This window comes from Scleropages formosus, chromosome 8 (genome assembly GCF_900964775.1).
Source record: "Scleropages formosus chromosome 8, fSclFor1.1, whole genome shotgun sequence".
NCBI classification, from domain to species: Eukaryota; Metazoa; Chordata; class Actinopteri; order Osteoglossiformes; family Osteoglossidae; genus Scleropages; species Scleropages formosus.
Genome location: NC_041813.1, coordinates 27769935 through 27788700, shown reverse-complemented (window position 1 = coordinate 27788700; position 18766 = coordinate 27769935). Strand labels below are relative to the sequence as shown.

At 44.1% G+C, this 18766-nt stretch overlaps 2 protein-coding genes across 2 annotated transcripts; both read right to left on the bottom strand.

The window, feature by feature from the left end:
• Window positions 1-2934: 2934 nt before the first annotated feature.
• On the bottom strand, window positions 2935-7534 carry atp5mc1 (ATP synthase membrane subunit c locus 1). The gene is made up of 5 exons (XM_018756049.2): window positions 7424-7534; window positions 6049-6096; window positions 5627-5704; window positions 4289-4473; window positions 2935-3417 (listed from the first exon to the last, which is right to left on the bottom strand). The coding sequence occupies exons 2-5, from the start codon at window positions 6085-6087 to the stop codon at window positions 3303-3305; spliced, it is 417 nt and encodes a 138-aa protein (XP_018611565.2). The 5' UTR covers window positions 6088-6096; window positions 7424-7534; the 3' UTR covers window positions 2935-3302.
• Window positions 7535-15595: 8061 nt separating this feature from the next.
• Window positions 15596-17487, bottom strand: eve1 (even-skipped-like1). The gene is made up of 3 exons (XM_018756576.2): window positions 17226-17487; window positions 16375-16619; window positions 15596-15991 (listed from the first exon to the last, which is right to left on the bottom strand). The coding sequence occupies exons 1-3, from the start codon at window positions 17227-17229 to the stop codon at window positions 15596-15598; spliced, it is 645 nt and encodes a 214-aa protein (XP_018612092.1). The 5' UTR covers window positions 17230-17487.
• Between the last annotated feature and the right edge of the window lie 1279 nt (window positions 17488-18766).

Below are 18766 nucleotides of genomic sequence, written 5' to 3'. Positions count from 1 at the left end.
AATTTCCCACCAACTGGGGAAAGAAAAAAGACAAAACTTGTTTCAGAAACATTTGAAGGTCCCCGTAAGCGAGGGAGGTCAGTCAGTAGTTAGCGCTACTGCCTTTAGACCCGAAGATCATTGGTTCGATTCCCACCAGCGACTTTAGTACCCTAAATTACTCCGGTAAAGCTAGTGAGCTGTATAAATGGGAAAATAATTTTAAGTCGCCTCGGGGAAAAAAATTGACTTCAGTGGGTATAGGTAAATATATTATTCCAAATTTATATTTTAATCGGCGTTAATGTACTATTATTTTGGAAATTTAATTTAATTTAAACTCAGAGTGAAAAGAAGCTGATTGAATCTGAACATACTGGCGGACTGCGGACAAAAATAATTTCTAAAGACAAGGCGTGGATCCAAATAGGGAAAGCACTGTAAATGTGAACGGAATTTAAGAAGTAAAAAGTCTCTAATACCTTAATAAAATAAAGCGTTTATTCTCATGTATAATATTCACGCAAAATGCACTTGTGGTAATGAATCAATCGTTCGTTGTCAGCAGCTGTTTGTCCACTGCAGGGTCGCGGTGGTCCGGCGCCTATCCATGGATGGAAGCAGAGGACAAAAGACAGGGTGCTCCCTGGAGAGGATACCAGTCCAGCGCAGGGAATTATAGTAACAAGCTCCTTTCCTTTATTTTTCTTTTTTAAATATGGACGTTTCTATTTAGTCGGCACATCATCGGAAAGTGTGAAGTTAGATTTTTGTTTGAGATGTGAAGGATCTTCAGCGTGTTTGACATCATGTTTCCTGAGTCCTGGGGAGGAGGCAGGAGGAGCTGCTTCTTTCGCTGATGGTTTTGTCTACAGGAGATATTCCTCCTCCTTCACAGATCATAAGTCACTGGTATTTTTTACTACATGTGTTCTTAACCTTAATTTTGGTCACACCTTTAACCAAGATGACTTAGTGTTAGAAAATACACTTTATTTACCTTACCTTACTTAGTGGTTACAGCTGCTACCTTTGGCCTCAAGGATTCAGGGTTTGAATCTCACCTCCGGCTGTAGTACCATTCGAACAAAGTTCTTACCCTACATTGCTCCAGTAAAGTTACCTGGCTGTATAAATGGGTAAGTAACTACAGGTAAATTAACATTGTAAATTGCTTTGGAGAATAAGCATCAGGTAAAAGTAGTGTAAATGTTATAGCAGGAGGGGGATTTGAACAGGAGCTTTCTGTATTGAAAGAGCCTGCACCACTGCGCCCCCTGCTGGCCCAGTGAAGAACACACTGAAGCGCAGTAGGTACTGGCGCCTGTGAACCGGATCACTTCGTTCGGAAGGTCTCTTATGTTTCATTTTATGTTTCCCGTATCAAGCGGGAAGCTCGAGGGCACGATGCGAACCTTTCTTACTATTCTCTGACCTTTGAAACCACTTTGCAGTTTACTTGTCACTTGGTTTGACAGTGCGAGGAGAAAAAACCGAAATAAAGTGTCTTTGGCATTACCAGGGTAAAGCCAATGTACAGGGGATGGCGCAGGCGGACACGTGCCGGGATCCAAAGCGCGAGACGCCGACGGAGTAACGTTGGATAAGCGACATTCACCCATTAATGACCTGTTGAATGCATCTATATCTTTTACTGCATCTCTAAAATGTATCAAAAAATAGGTTTCACACAACCAGTACCTGTGACAGAGGAGTGCGAAATGTCATTTCCCCAGACAACGGTGTAGTGTACCGCAGGGACAGCCCCTGGTCCGCTGAGCGTGGAAACGGTTTCAGACGAAGCACAGGAAATGTAACGGCATCGAAACAAAGCAAACTGCCATTAATTTACATGTCTACTGTACTTCCAGGATTTTATTCCTAGACTGAAGGCCTATGCCTTGGTCCAGTCCTGGGCCCATAACTGTTCAAATTGCCTCCACAGATGGTCACATATTATTCACATCTCTGAAAAATTAGTGTTTTATCTCCTGGGAAATCCTCATACGTTTCTCACCGTGCATCTATTACTGTGTTTATGACTTCTTAGTCATTAGTTGTAAACTGACTTAAGGGTGGGCAGTCACAGGCACTTGAACCCCCAGGGATTTTTTCCTCCCTAGCCTTTTAGTTGGGAATTCTTCATTCCTTTCCTCTGTGGCCAACAGACAGAGCTTTAATAACTGCATGGGTACTGTAATAATTTAATATATACAGCCAACTATCTGCCTTGTGCCTCTGTTGAGCACTCTGTGTCACTATGTGAGGGAAAGCAGATCTGTAAAAATAAACAGAATTCTTGCTTTGGTCTGGAATCCATCTGAAGAAATCTAGACAGGATTAATGAGATTAAGTATAATTTAGTGCTGTGCTACATTACGGAAAATGCACCGGTAGATTCATAGGTCACCTTATGAAGACTTTTTTTTTTTTTTAAAAAAAAACCAAAATCTTAGAGGACAACGGTGAACCCAGCTGCTTCTTTTTTTTTGATAATGGTTAGAGCTCTCAGAGGTGGGAGGTGCCATGTCAGCAGCTCTTTTATAAGTGTGGTGATCAAACCTGCACCCAAGTTTCTCCTTCACTGGCGTGAGACACTATTTCTTGTTCTCGGAAACGTACGTCACCTTGGAGAACAGCATCTAAGTGAATAAATATCAGTCTGACAGGAGGGGGGAAAAAAAAAATAAATTTTTTAAACTATTGTGGCTTGAAGATATTTTCTGTCCATTTTAGACAGAATGAAGATATGACAGGCAACATAAATACTCAGACAAATCTAATTTAAACTTGACCTGCTAAATAATCAGATGTACAAGTAGATAGAACAGTTCTGCTAGTTTTACCAGGGTAACATAACAAATAGCACTCTTAATTTGATTGACTTCATTTTATCTGAAGTGGAGGAATATTTAAAGTATTCTTACAAAGAGTAATACATGTACAGTAGCGCAATTAAAGCTCAAAACATTTTACGTTAACATGCCTGCACAGTGACATGGCGCCATGCAGTTTCTGAGCTCGTGAAACGTGTTAGAATTTGACAATTTCTTACGAAATCTCAGTGACGCTAATTTATGACAAATCTGGTTTTCCTCTCCTATCACAATGGGATTATTCACTACAATTAAGCAGCGCTGCTGCACTCAACTACAATGAAACAGAATGTGGCTCAATCTTTTATTCCGACCACAAGCCTATGATGAATTGAGCTCTTTACATAAAACGGGGAGGGGCCCAAAAAAAAAAGTTCCGTAGTTCAAAACACTGCACATGGCAACTTTTGTTGCTGAGTTCCAACCCTCAAGTGTTATTCGCAAGAACTACATGGCGAAGAGGATGAGGAAAGCAACCATCAAACAGAAGAGCCCCATAGCTTCGGAGAGAGCAAAGCCCAGGATAGCGTATGAAAAGAGCTGCTGCTTCAGCGAGGGGTTCCTGTGGAAGAGAGAACATCCATGAGGAGAGGAAGGGAAGGGAAACACCTACATACATTGGAGGCCATTTATACTCGCGCACTGCATTCTGTACTTGATGGTTGTTTTATTGAAACAATGATCCATAAGACTTGGCAGGTCTGGTGACATTAAGTCACAGATTTAATCAATAACTAAACAGCAGTGTCAGCCATTTATAGAAACCTTGCTGGTAACCCCATACACTGATCCCCTTAGTGATCAATTGTATTACAGCTCAATCTCAACAGGAAAAGACTGATTTCCCCAGTGGAATGAAGGACTAACTGTTAACCCATCATAGACTAAACTTTTTACATCTTGCACCATTATCAGTCTCTTTATCATGCAAATATTTTATTTATATTCTTATTCTGTGTTTGTGCGACATGGATTTGCTGCATTTTGACAGCTTGACTCAATGGGAATTTTTCACCTTTTATCAGCATAAGAACCAAATGCCTTGAAGTCATGTTTTCCTTGCCTGTGTGGAGCCACATGTGCTATTGTACATGCAGCTTCCCTCTGTCAGCAGCTGCTCAAAATCATTTTTACTATCCTTTTGAGTATTAGGGTGTATAACTGCTGCTTACAACTTGTATTCTGGGGGTTTAAAAACCAATCCTGTGCAATGTTTCAACACTGACTTATTCTATTAAGATGTCGCTGCAAATCTGTCATTGGAATACAGCTCAGGCATGCATTACTGAGCATCTAACATTATGCCTGTAATTTGGGCCATCAGCAACTTGGATCAGTCACCTGTGTTGACAGAAACATTAACAAAATGAATTACAGCTACACTGGGAAACAATTTTGCAAAATCTTTTCAAAGCGGAACGACCAGAATCTACCTGGCATATCCGATGATCAGACTGCCAAAGACAGTCCCAATTCCAGCTCCTGACCCGGCCACACCTACTGTAGCAGCACCGGCACCGATAAACTTCGCCGCGGTGTCGATGTCTCTCGACACCGCGCTGGTCTGGAACGCACGCGTCACCTGCAGGCTGGATGCCTCGCTGGTTGGCAACAGAGCCTGACGTTAAGCGAGAGCAAAGAACCCGTGAGAAGGAGACATTTCCTTACAGTACGAACTGCAGCAGTCAAATGTTTCAGTGCACTTGCATAAGACAGGTATTTCACAAGGTGATCAGTTTGCATGTTTGAGCGGCAGATAAATTAACACTCGTGGGTTGTTCAGGCTCCTCTGTCCAGGTCGGACAACACAAGTACAGTATTAGCCAACGGTGTCATGCTGTTCACCGGCGCTGCATGCCTTTTTAAAGTTGTGGAGGCATTTCTGAACAAAGTCTACATTAAACAAGAAAGGGGGAAAAAAAAATTCTAGTTGTACATTTACATTTTGGGGGCAGCTGGTAGCGTAGCAGAGCTGCTGACTTTGGACCCAAAGGTTGGCAGTTCAAATCCCACCCCTGGCTAGAGTACCCTTGAGCAAAGTACTTATCCTAAATTGCTCCATTAAAATTACACAGGTGTATGAATGGGTCAATAAATACTTTAACACTGTAGGTCACTTTGGGGGAAGCATGAGATAAATGACTAAAAAAAAGTGTCTGATATACATATGAATGGTTTACCGTAGTACACAACACACATCAACCTGTGTTAGAGCATCAGTATTAGTGAGATCAACACCCTCAACAACTTAATGACACATTTGTACCCAATTTTACATTCCTACGTCACATGGAAAGGCTCCCAAGTTGTGCATTCCCATACGATGCAATTTGCATGACTAGAGGCGGAGATGACAAGGAGTTGAGGATATTTTGCACCTCATCAACACAGCCTTGTTTTTGCAGTTACTGGCACTATGTCTACAGGATACGGTATGAAAGGCAAGAAACCTAGAGGATTAATGATATTATGATTTAGCCCAGTGCTACTTTGTTTTACACAACTGACATGTGTACTTAGTATGCCTAATGCCATTTAAATGAAAAATATATTCGAGTGTCAATCCAAAGAAATTTTAAGTGGCTGCTTGAACTGTCTAGGGAAAGCTTGGGCTATTTGTATGTAAATAAGCTGCTTCGGGCAAGATGTTTCTCAGAAGTTGCTAGCAAGTGCTGCAGACAGCAATCCAATTGTAGTTGAGAGCGCCCACACAGATTATGGTGGTGATCCTCATATCAGGTCGCTGAAGAGGCAGCTTTTCTTTGACACACCTGCTCACTTCTGGCCTCAGGTCTGTTGAGGAGGGACACGCAGACCGGCCGGGCCAGGACCCTGGATCCACCACGCAGCTGAAAGACGGGGAAAAAGGACAATGAATATGAACACACACAGAGGCAATTTCCTGAAACCGCTTGTCCTGAGCAGGATTGCGGCGAGCCGGAGCCTAACCCGGCAACACAGGGTGCAAGGCCTAAGGGTGGGGGGAATACACCCAGGATGGGACACCAGTCCATCGCAAAGCATTCCAAACAGGACTTGAGCCCCAGACCCACCAGAGAGCAGGCACAGGCCAAACTTGCCGTGCCCCCACTGAATATAAATGCATCATTTAAAATTAAAAATTTTAAAGTCTTGGAAAGCTTCAGTACAAGTCATCTACTGCAATCAGCGTAAAAACGCGTCGAGCACTTACCACCGCAGGGGATGCGACGAACTTCGCGCAGGCGTACATGTTTCACGTCTGCAGAACGAAAAAGCAGCAGCTCTATCACGTCTGTAATAAACTGAGACAGCAGTCTAGGGATTCAAAGTCATTTTTCAAGACGAAAACAGACTGAGGATCTTTGAAGATGTCCAACAGCAAATCCCACACACACACACTTCCTCCAGAACAAGTTAAATTCGCCTTTGATATGTTAAGCATCTTTAGACGGCCAGTGCAGAGACAATCAAAAAAAAAAAAAAAAAAAAGGAAAAAAAAATCTGGGCGGACAGGGACCCCCAGATCCATCCTTCCAGACAGGGACGGGAATAACTCCCTGTTGGACACAAGGAGAACCAGTAAGACAAGTACATCTTGACCTAAAGCGACTAAGCTATTTATGATGTACCTACCAGGGTAGTTTTTACCGCACTAGATCAGACAAGAGGCTTTGTCAGCAGCCAAGTTGAATCTCCAACTACTGCGCCACCTGCTGCTCACCACCTGTTAACCTCTGATCTGTCTGGCTAAGGTTAACCCAAGAGCATCGTTCATTCGTTCTGCCCCAACACTGAGCGAGTTGCTGCCGTGACCCGGGGACCAAATCGCCTTCGAGTCTCTTACACCCCGAGAGTGTCGTACAACACGTCCCACAGGAGAAGGTCACATCTCCAGCCTCCAAGCCCATTTCTGCAACCCTTCATAAAACCAAAGGAAAAAAAATAAAGAAAACTCAAAATCCAACAAGAATGTTCCCTTCCAAAGAAAACACGAGTAAAGTGGGGCAAATTCCGAGGGAAACCCCAGAGCTGCGAGCCTCGGACGTGGCTGGAGAGCTGAAGGTCACCAAGAAGCAGCACTTTCTCTCCTGCTTCCAGAGATCCAGCTCGCGTTCGCCACTGAAAGGCAAAAAAAAAAAAAAACCAAAGGGCAGAAGAGCGGCTAACAGTGTTACAACTGCTGCTTGATCGCGTGTGGCCTCCACACACAGACAGACAGAAACAAGAAGGAAATCGCGGTGGGCCCGGACGGAGCGCGCGGCAGACATTTTGCAGGAGCTCAGGCCACAGTAGCGGACGGCGAAAGGACGGAGCTTCCGTCAACCCGAGAATCCTGTACAAGCGGAACAGAAGAGGCCGTTTACGTGTCATCGACACTGACCATGTTGAAAAAGAGCCACATGACGAGCGGATCAAACACTAAACTGCCGCCGAGTCCCGACGACTTAATCAGTCAGCGAGGCTCCTATGCGCGCAGCTCCGCTATGTGAGCCAATCATAACGAATAAACTGCTCGGCGATCTTTCATAAAACACGATGCAGAATGAACAGATAATGAATGAATGAGAGGAGCCGGAAACACAAACCTCTCGAGCCCCGCGGATTGCACCAGGAATCACTGACTCCAATACGTGACAACAGAACCAAAAAAAGAAAAAAAGCTGTCACCTTGTACTTTATAAGCCACACCACTACGTCCTCAACGCCCATTGCGCGTGCTGGCGACTCCCCAGTCTGTCATTGGACAGTTCTCAGTAAAGTATAGTGTGGCTGGCCAATGGCAACCCGCGAAGTAAAATCCAAGCATTGTGGTTGGGCTGTCTAAGACTCGTGTGTAATTGGTCGAACTAGCCCGGCACATTTTATTTTATCAATGACCCGCAAACGTTCTAACCTCTGCAAATGTATCCTGTGTCCTCTCTTCCCATTGGCCCGTGTTGACGGAAATCCTGACGGTGACACGGAAGTCGTTACTAGTGAACGTTCGAGTGTGAAGCAGCACGCCTTCTGGTGTCTTGGAAGACAGCGTTTAGCTGCAGCTTCTCAAAATATAGTTTTGTCTAAATGTGTTTCGGTTAAGAAAGTCTACTTCTGCTCTCATACTTATCCTGAAGTTTGAATTGCGTAAGAAGTAGTTATTTTCTCCTCCACAAAGATTTCAGTAGTAAAGTGGACTTGTGTGAATATGTTCAAGAACTGGTACATCATCCAGTATTTCCGTTTCCACCGTATGATTCATGGGCGCCATGAATAATTCATAAATATTAAAATAACACCGCAGCTCTACTTATTACATTACTACAGATCGGCACAAAAATAAAGTACAGCTTCAAAATGCATAAGGGGTGATTGTGTTTCTACTTGTATGAGAAATACAGGCTTTTATTGGTTATTGAAACGTTTTCTATTCCATTTCAGGCAGACTTTTGTGTTTGCGGAAGGAGACACACCTTGTGTGTTTAAGTGTCTCTTTTCATAATAATAATAATAATAATAATAAACAATTAAGACACTTACAATACAATAACACTAATCCAGAATAATCAAATATAGCCAGTGGAAATCAAACAAAAAGAAATAAGTAAATAAATAAAAATAAATACACAAAAAATTACAAAACACTCCAGTAACCAGAGACATTACATCAACAGCTTAAAAAATTACAATAATGTTCAGTCTTAATTGCTTTCTTATTACACTCCTCATTAGTGTATATATACTGCTTAAACTCTTCAAGAAAAACAGAAAATATAAGTCTTTTTATTAGCATATTTGGACATATCTATATGATATTTGGCAAAAATTATCAATAAATTAATGACATCTGCCTGTTTCTCTGTACCGGTTAAGTGTCACGTACGACTGACTCCACAGTCCACGGCCTTGTCGCGCTGTGAGTAATTCTCGCCTTTGACCACCAGGGGTCGCATTACGACACTAACTGGCAGCTGCGCAAAGTGCGCGCGTCGCCTCCTCCGAGGTGACGTAACGTGCGCGTGAATGAATCAAGGTGAGCGCTCCTTATAGGTGCGTTTCTCTAGCTGAATAAGTTTACTTTAAGAAATGTTCTTAATTCTTTACATGTCTGAAATTCTTTCTGAGAAACTCAGGAGGCGAAGGAACACACTATATATTATATATGAAAAAAATAAATTGAATATGTTCACTTTAATCTTTTGTATTGTATTGTACTGTATGTTGCAGTAACATAAAAAAGAGAATGCAGGTAAAGTCTCTATTTACTTATTCCCCCCCCCCCCCCCCCGCCACCCCGGATCAAAAAAGTATATCTGATTTATCTATATCTATATATCTATGGGGGATGCGCAGCGGGTTTGGCCGGGTCCCACTCCCTGGTGGGGCTGGGGTGCCTTGGGAGGGACTGGCATTCTGTCCCACTGTCCCCCCCCCCCCCCCCCCCCCAGCCAAGCACCCTGTGCTGTCAGGTTAGGCTCTGGTTCATCTTGACCCCCTGCTTGGGGCAAGCAGTTGTAGATGTTGTGGGTGTGTGTATATATGTCTATGTATTATAAACAGAGTCTTTGAGAAAAGGAGGAACAAAAAAGTGGGGAGATATCATTCTCCACTGAACTGGCCACGAGTTTCTCGCTGACTGAGTTGGCGCTCATCTGAGCGGTGCTTCATCTCCCTTTTTTGCGCTTCTTTTTTCACAAGGGCCACAGCCCCAGTTTCACCTTCTTATCTGCACGAAGTCCCGCTCGGATCCCCGCCGTCGCGTGACCTTCTCCCGGCACGGAGGTCACCGCAGCCCCGCAAAGAGCCGCGCTGCCTTCGCCTTCGTCATCCTCCTTCCCAGCTGAGGTCTCAGAGCAGGACTGTGAATGCTGAGGAAAATGCGATTGCTTCCTCCACTGTACTGTGACAGGGGTGCTTTGTTTTTTTTTGTTTTTCTACTCCAATTGGCCCCTTTTGGTGAAGTGTTAACAGTGATCCAGTAACCAGTTCACTGGGCCCCCAGTGGTGCCGCCCCCATTGTATTCATGATGCCCCTTTGTATCTCTGTAATCCAGACTATCTCGGTAGGAATCCACCAGGATGGGCAAAGGGCTCTAAAAACTCCCTTTTAGAGCAGTTTACAGATGCAAGGTTTACCGCCATTTAAAGTCGGCAGAATTTAATTTTTTATTAGCGAGCAGGAACAAATGTGTGGTGAAAGAGGCTCTCTGCTGCAGCTACTGACACGGAGTGGGGCCTCTGCTTCTGTGCCTCCCTCACTGGGGCCAGTGGTCCACGTTCCACATTTACACATCTCCCCTCCACTCTCTGCTCAGCATTTATGGAGCGGCTCTGGCGACCTGGTGCCGTTTGAAGTTCTCGGCTAATTGCTCTTAAAATGAGAGGAATGTCCCTTTTGATTTCGGAAAAACAAATGTCATTGTCAGATAATTATAAAAACACTGTCTAATGTATATTCATTAAATTAACACACGTGCGCACGCGTAATATACGGTACGACATAGAAAAAAAATGTTCTTTTTGATCGAGGCACTTTTTCTTTCGCTGCAAAGACAATTGACAGGTTTTGCTTCATTTACAGGAAATTGTTTGCTTAGTGCTCAATGACACTAATGAAAAATGTGCCAAACAGTTATTGTGCTGGGCACAGACATTAATACTTCCCCTCTTATACAAAACACACACCCAGACAACCTACACAGCTGTGATAAAACCCTAAAACATGCCCACTGTAGAGCAGTTGAAGCCATTTGCTTTTTTACGACCTGCGGAAGCCGATTAAATCCGTGTTGGTCTGGGCAGGCTTGTTTGGAGGAGGCCTGTTTAGCTGGCTTTTTGCTGGCCGTTTTATAGGGGGATTGTGTGGTGATCTTCAGCCTGCAGATCTTGGTCACTTCCTACATGGAGGTCCATGCAGGCAGCCCTGTCTGCGCTGCCAAGGAGTGGGGGTCGGCAGAGTGGGTTAATAGAGCTGCAGCTGTGGGTTAGAGGGGGGCATGGGACACGGATATTAAATTTCTAGTTAGCCCACCCGGGCAGTGACATGTGGGTATGGCGTTAACACCGTGCGCTCGCCACTCGGATGTTCCTGGGTCATTTGGATTTTTTTGTTATATTTACAGGAAATGCAGCGCTCCAGATCATCAGTGTTCTCCCCTCCTTTTCTGTCGCTCAAGCTATAAAGGCTAAACCAATAAACAGTGTTTCAAGCTGAATTTGGAAAAGGTGCTCAACACATTCCTATGTGAAAATGTGCATGACCAAATCTGGCGGCAAACAGAAAAATTGCAGTGCTGGTGTGTGTTATTCTGTTGCAATGTCTGTGACAGTTTTAAATTAAGGTCTGCTTGAGTGAATAGAGCTGGAATGTAAAAAAAAAACTGTCCTGCTTTATTGCGAAATTTGGATAATGTGATCTCAGTATTAAGATGTTACATGCAACAAAGGCGGCACAGCGAGTAGCGCTGCTGTCTCGCAGTGCCTGGCTGATACGAGAGGACATGGGTTCGATCGGCGATTGGCCTGTGTGGAATTTGCATGTTCTCCCTGTGTCTGCGTGGGTTTCCTCCCACACTCCAACGACATACTGTTCAGGTTCACCCATAGTGTGTGAGAGACAGAGACAGAATGTGTTCCACTGATGTATGGATGAGTGACCCATTGTAAGTAGTGTATCTAGAAGTGTAAGTCACCATGGTGAATAAGGTGTTGGCTGGTAACACTACATAGAGTTCATTGCAAGTTGCTTTGGAGAAAAGTATCTGCTAACTGAATAAGTGTAACAATAAATATCAAATAAGTTTTCAGAATTAGAGCTGAAAGGTTTATAAATCCTAGAATTAATAAAAAAGGAGCAAGTCACCTTCTCATCACTTAAAACCAAACTCTGACAGTGTGGAAAGTTATTTTATAATTTAGCTTATTAAGTTACGAATGTATTTAAAGTTAGGTTGTCCATCCAAGCGTTGGGAAGCTAGGTTGTCGGGGAAGGCGGGACACCACTCAACTCTGTGCTCCGATTGGTCTCACTGCACAAATACTAACCCTTTGTATTATTAATGCATTGCTCATGTACAGGATTTGCATTGTATTTGTTAGTTACGCATTATATGCAATAGTCAAAGGACATGCGACTACTAACGTTCACAGTAAAAGTGACTGCGGCTAACAATAACCAATGAATTCCATAGAAGACCTCAGCTGAAAGTGAAGAGGTGTCGCTCGTATTTTGGGAAAAATTGCCGCACTGGCGGATTCTAATCCTACCGCACCGTGCTTGTCAAACTTACACCAAGTTTATGCACAACAAAGGCCTGCTTGGGTAAAACATTCTGCGTGCTCTGGGACAATTTAGTGACCATTTTTGTCCGGATACTAACTGCGAGCGGTGGATAATAGTGCACCGGATTGATCGGGCATTTGTGGTTAAATCATGTACTATCATTTAATGCGAAATGTTTAGAGAGGCATAATTATATGGCTGAAGTAAGATGAATGCTTAGTGCCCTATCCTGTCATTTGATGCCTGCAGCAGATGGTATAAATATTATATTGCTAACTAAGCATTCCCAAACACCTCTATGATAGTGTTTTGTACTGTGTTTCTCCCTCAGCTACAATCTGGGGGGCACAGTGAGGAAAAAGAGAACCTGGCTCTTCATCTTAACTAGTGTAAAAGCCTAGATTGAAAGGACGTACAGCTACAGCTTCATTGTCATTAACAAAATATGACCCATGGGAAATTTTGCCACTGCAAAATATATGATTAAATCTGTGCTGTGGAAGCGGGAATGAGTTTTATGGAGAGGAAAGACCGCAGACCTTGAGTGAACTGTGATCAGACACAGACAATGATGCCCCGCAGTGCCAAATCACCTGAACAGGTGGACTGTGCCGCAGCCCAGGAGGCCCACGCCCCCACAACACTCTACAATCATGGCCTTCAGAGACCACATCGCTGTTATGGCTCTCGGTTTAAGAACAAACACGGGACAGGATTTTGTGGCTCTCTAATCCGAATGCTAAATGTGCAGCAGAGAATGAACCGATGAACCGATTTACAAAAAATATACTCAATGATTGAGTATATTTTTTGTAAATCGTAAATTTTTTGTAAATCGGGTCATTGTCATAAGAAAGTCGTCAAATAAAGAAACAAGTTGACAGACATCAGCTGTTCGTGTACGGCAAAATACAACGTATTCTTTGCTGATGACCAATAATGCAAAATCCAGAAATGATCAATACTGCTTCTTCTAAGCCAAAGCAGAGTTTTAAAGGAAGACTACAAAGACCACAAAATTAGTATAAATGTAGGGAACGGAAAAGGTTTCACATTTTGCAGCTCACGAGTCCTCTGTTAATCCTGACGAGTGACATTTTCTCCATCTCACAAAAGTCACGGAGGCATCGGTCTGAACTGCACAGCAGAAGTGGACGCAATATCAAGCAGGAGATCTTACTGCGGTGACAATTAATTACATGTGAATCTCCACTGAAATTATAGGTTTTATTATAGATACTACATTTATGAAACAGCATTTTCGTGTTATGATACGCAAGCTGCTAGGAGAAAACATTTAACTTGGAATTAAAACGAATGACATGTGAAATTCTTGGGAAGGAGTATGTCCATCAGGGTTTTAAGCACATGGCCTTCCTGGTTTATGCGCTACAGACTCCACCAGAAGCCTTGCACCTGGAGGTCTCTTGTTTTTGTTTTGTCTTCTCAAGTAATGTACCACTATTCTTAGCTTGGGAAGCGCACACTGCACCATGTAATGGCCATGATGACAGAGCAGTGATGTGCATCTGAAGGCAATAAATAACAATAATCTAATTGATAGCCTCTGACTTTGCAGGTCGTGTCTGGCTAACAGTAACACTAAACAGTGAGTTCGGCATTGCGGGCCAACTTGAGACTGTTGGATCTGGAAGGCACTTGTACATTTTTTTATGCAGTTTGACTTGGAAAGGGGGGTGCGGTGGTGCGGTGGACTTGGCTGGGTCCTGCTTTCCGGTGGGTCTGGGGTTCGAATCCTGCTTGGGGTACCCTGCGATGGAGTGGCGTCCCGTCCTGGGTGTGTCCCATGCGCCTTGTGTTGCCGGCTTAGGCTCCTCGCTCGGGACAAGTGGTTTCAGACAGTGTGTGTGTCCCTTGGAATGTGTTTTGAAAGAATACGAAGCCTTGTACTGTTTGTCTTTTCTCAGATGTTTTCTTCTTCATGTAGAGCCGTGGGGAAGGCAAGAATGGTAACTCGTGGGCGTGTGTACGTGTGTATGATCGTGTGTGGCTACTCTGCGATGGACTGGCATCCAGCCCAGGATTTATCCTATCCAACCTAGTATCTTGTGCTTCTGGGGTAGGCTCTGGATCGCCGTACCCTGCACGGACCAAGCAGTCATCGATAGCGAGCGAGTGACTATTTACAATGGAAAGAAGATCTACTGAAAACATACCTGCAAATTTCATTTGTAGCTTCATATCCATATTGTGTTAATTACCATTGGAGAATTTGAACTTATTGGACAAGATCATATTAATAAGAACCCTTGGGGCTTTTTTCTCTTGTATTTCATATTTATTTTTTTTAGTGTCGATTAGTCAGTATAGAAGAAATTTTTATGTTCTTTTGCACAAACCACAAAATACTGACAAGCGTTGGTCAGTATAATCAATAAATATTTTATTGTCATGTTCTGATTGATAACTTTATATGTACAAGGTATCCACACCTTCCATATAGAAGAGTATTTTATCAAGGAAAATACAGCAGTGCAAATTACTGACAAAAAATAAACTAAAGCTCTTGTTTGCTGTTATGAAAAATAGGTAGGAGGAGATTTCTGCTAAGAAAGAAACCCGTACATGAGACACATGTTTAAATATCCAGGATCCTGACCGAACGAGACTCATACACCATGTTCTCAGACCTATGTAGTAATATGACCGATAACATTAATTGCTGCTTTTGGTGCAGAAATGCAGGCCTGGATTTTTATTTTAATTTTTTTTGTTTACCACATAACCCCACGAGTTAAATGTATCACTCTCCTTTCACTGGTAAACCTAATCAGAAAACAGTTGAATGGTTCCGCTAAGACACGTATGTACATTTACAAAAAGGTGTTTCCTAGCACATTCTGCAAAGGCAATTTACTGTGACAAAACTTGTTTATTCATCTTTTTCATTGCACATGACTTCTCCTCTCCCAGAAGGGCATTTAATGAGACGTGACTTCTGTATCGGCTCTCTGAACGGTAGTGTTTTGTCCTTCAAACAAAAAACGTCTAAATAAATACAGCTAAAGTGTCAGAGTGCTTTGATAAATTGGTTTTCTTATGACATAAATATGACGTTCCTATCGATGACGGGCAGATCACTAAAAGCACCGTGATATTGATGACAATTTGCAGGCAGTGTCCTGGTGCTGAACTGCTCTATACAATGTATGATATATAAATACTATATATATGTATAGATCATAAGACTCTGCAGATTTCAAGGGTATTTGTCTTTTTTTGTTTCTCTTTTCTCAGTATTTTTTCTTGCTTTCAGCATCACAGACAAAACGAAGAACGCGAAACAATCTGTACTTATTGATCGCTTGTCGATAAGCTTGTCACTCACTCTGCTGTGTTTTTTTGCCACAGATCTTGTTATTTCCATTATGCACACTGATGGGCAGCTGATGAAACAGCTGGGAATTTTGCCAGAAGACCCATCTTCTCCCCCAGTCCAGAAGCAGAGTGCGGAACATGTGCGGACGAGAGATGCGCTCTAAGAACCACCTCCCCTTTGACTTTGCGACGACGGTCCGGCTCCCATCGGAAACAGGTAGCACAGGGGCAAGTTGAGCGGTGCCGCATCACGTAGGCGATGGGGGTAGAGGGGGGTCTGCGGGAGGCTACCGAGCAGTTCGCGCCGAGGATACGGGGAGGGAACCAGGTGAAAGGGGTCTGGAGGCCTCGGTGAGTCGGCGAAATGGCTATGCGCCACCGAGCCCCCGCGTAGCCCTTGATAGAGGTTCAGTGGAAAGTGGGGTAAAAGGGGATGAGGCAGGGTGGCCACAGCCTGGCTCATCACATAAGCGTACACATTGGGATCCAGTGGGTGGGGCCAGGCCAGAGTTTGTCTTTGACGCTTGTCCTTCATCCGTCTATTTTGGAACCACACCTGCGGGAAGAAATGGAGAAGGAAACAAAAAAAATTACGAATCTCGGCCACCGTTAGTTTCGCATTGTTATGGTTCAACAAATGTGACAGTGACACTTTGTATTGCTGATAACGACAACGTTATAATAGCACAGACTTGTTCAGTCCTGTATGTCAAATCTGCTAAACTGGTGACAGACGAAGTTCAGGAAGCTGCCAATCCTCAGCAACAGGATATTCGGGAATTTATGTTTTGCATGTTCAACTTAATGAATCACATTTTACATATTGAATGAACAGAATGAATGAATAATAAGGAAACGGAATGCCACGTTGAAGCCTGAATACAACACGATGGTGTGGAACGTTGTGACCGAAGCTCTTAGGGTTAGGGTATGATGTACTTTAATGGTGGTCTCCGGAAGGTTGAGCGCTGCAGCCAGCTCGCATCTCCTGGGCCTGGACACGTAGCTTTCCTTGCTGTACTCCTTTTCCAGGCGGAACAGCTGCTCCCGGGTGAAGGCCGTCCGATGCCGTCGGCTCTGGTCCAGGCCGCTCCCTCTGGAGGTGGAGAGGCAAGACCTCTCCCTCTCAGGTGTGGCCTCAGCTTCAGAGATGGTGACAAAGGCTGAATCTCTGCCATCTGCCACTGCAACAAATTTCATCACAACTTTTCATACATAATACCCATCACTGTAACAAATTATAGTGTTCCAGAACAAATTGGGCTTAGACCAAAGTTTATTCACACATAGCTTCAGTGTTTATTCTTTTACACGTGAGGCTTTGGAGACATTTTTCCCCAAGGTGCATTAAAAGGACTTCCAGGCAAAGTGATAAACACCAAACGGTATCAGTAGCGTTTGCTCCATTGAGTAACGGCAGTGGAAAAACACTCAACCTTTCGTCTTTGCTTCGGCATGTCCAGTGGATTTTGTTCTATCCGATTTGGAATTCCCTCACAAATAGATAGCAGTTTAGTAAAATCGATAGCATGATAAGGACAGAGATTATAAACAACATTGTCTCCCATCACAATACTTACATCATCTCCACCTTGTTAGACATTATATAGATTGTCAGACTTGCATTTTTCAAGATACATATAAATGTGAAAAACAATGTTTTAAAAGTGGCAGAAGGCAGTTGGATTATACTGATAGGACTAAACTGGGTGTGTTGGTCTAACTAGATGAATGTCAGGCTACAAGACTGAAGCTATGATAGTTAAGAATCAATCCGTGCAGCTACTTACGCATGTTTGGGAGGGTCACTTTTCATTCAATAACCGCCACTCCTGGTCCTTTCTGGAGGCTCAGGCTCTGGTACCGGCTGGACGATCCAATTTCAGGTTTTTATGGCACCTTATATGCCGGTGTCCGCTGCAGATGTTCAAAGGGAGGGAATTTTGAAGACCGCCGATTCCCTCCCAGAAGGAGCGCAGACGGTCAGAGTTTTCCTCCTTCTGGTGACCCTCGTCCCTCGGTCCAGGTTACTGTACTCCACGTACCTCGCGCTCCTCACCTTAAGCCATGGCGCGCGGTGCGCGCGCGCTTTTATACCACCGCGCCCCCCCACGTGGCCCGTGCGCCTAATGAGAGGCGCGCAGCGTCCGCCAAGGCGCCGCCCGGGCGCTCGCCGACAGGAGGTGTTAGTCTCCTGCGAGGAATTACAACAGACCGGCCGGCCCATGTGCACTTGTGAAGGGGGAACCCCGGAGAGGGTCAGCGGCGCGTATTGTATTGTTCTGCGCCGTTTGATGTTTGGCTTTTGGAAATTTTGTCACTCGTCGCAATCCTGTTGTTTGCAGTACGAGCGGGGTTCCCACATGGAGCGCAGCGCGACATCTCCGATTCACAGCACAGCGCAGCACAAAGCAGCCTAACACAACACAACCCTAACCCTAACTGAGCGCAACAGCACAGCACGACACAGCCCTTCCCGACACATTTTGGCAACCTCACGCAAAAATAAGTATATTAATGCCATGAAATCTACTCAAGCACACAGTACACCGTCCAACTGAGTGAAGGGAAATCTCATTTGAAAACTCGCTGAAATTTATGCAACGTCATTCACCCTTAACCTCCCTTAATGAACGTACTCGCTTTACCACTTTGCAGTTTTTTTATATTTATTTTAAGTACGATTGTCCGTGCAACGCGTTTACTCAAATGTTCTTATTCTATTCGTAGGATGGAATATAAAAAGTGGTGTTTACATAAATCTTTAAGCGTGAACTGGTAGGGACAATAATTCCAACATGATGGAATCACTCATCACATACATAATACAGTACCTCTCGGTGACGTAATACTGTAGTACAGTCAAACGCCTACTGTAGTACGAACGTGCTCGTGTTTGCATGGTGGCCTTTTTTACTCTGTTACTAGAGGTAACCGACACGTTTTTTACCCATCTCGCGTCACTGACACACGAGTAGGCGCTGCTGCTCTCTGTTCGCCGCTCGCCAGGATTTCCTTCCACCGCGCGCGATTATCGCCGCTGTGATTACGCGCCTCGAGGCCCCTTTGATCTTAACTACCTGCTATTATTGTCTTGTTGGGACTCTGCGGCCAGACTTTGTTGTTCGCACTGCGACGCCACGCCTGATCAAAAACAACTTTGGAGTGGCGTTATGCACTTAAGGCAGAGGCGATCACGAGCCTTTCTGCGTGACTGTGTATGTCTGTGCTGCGTGTCTGCGTGGGTAGCGATGATGGAAGTGAATGTGGAAGGACGTTGCGTTTGAGGACAGGTTCATCTGCGCTGGACTCTGCGAAACGTGCTGGACTT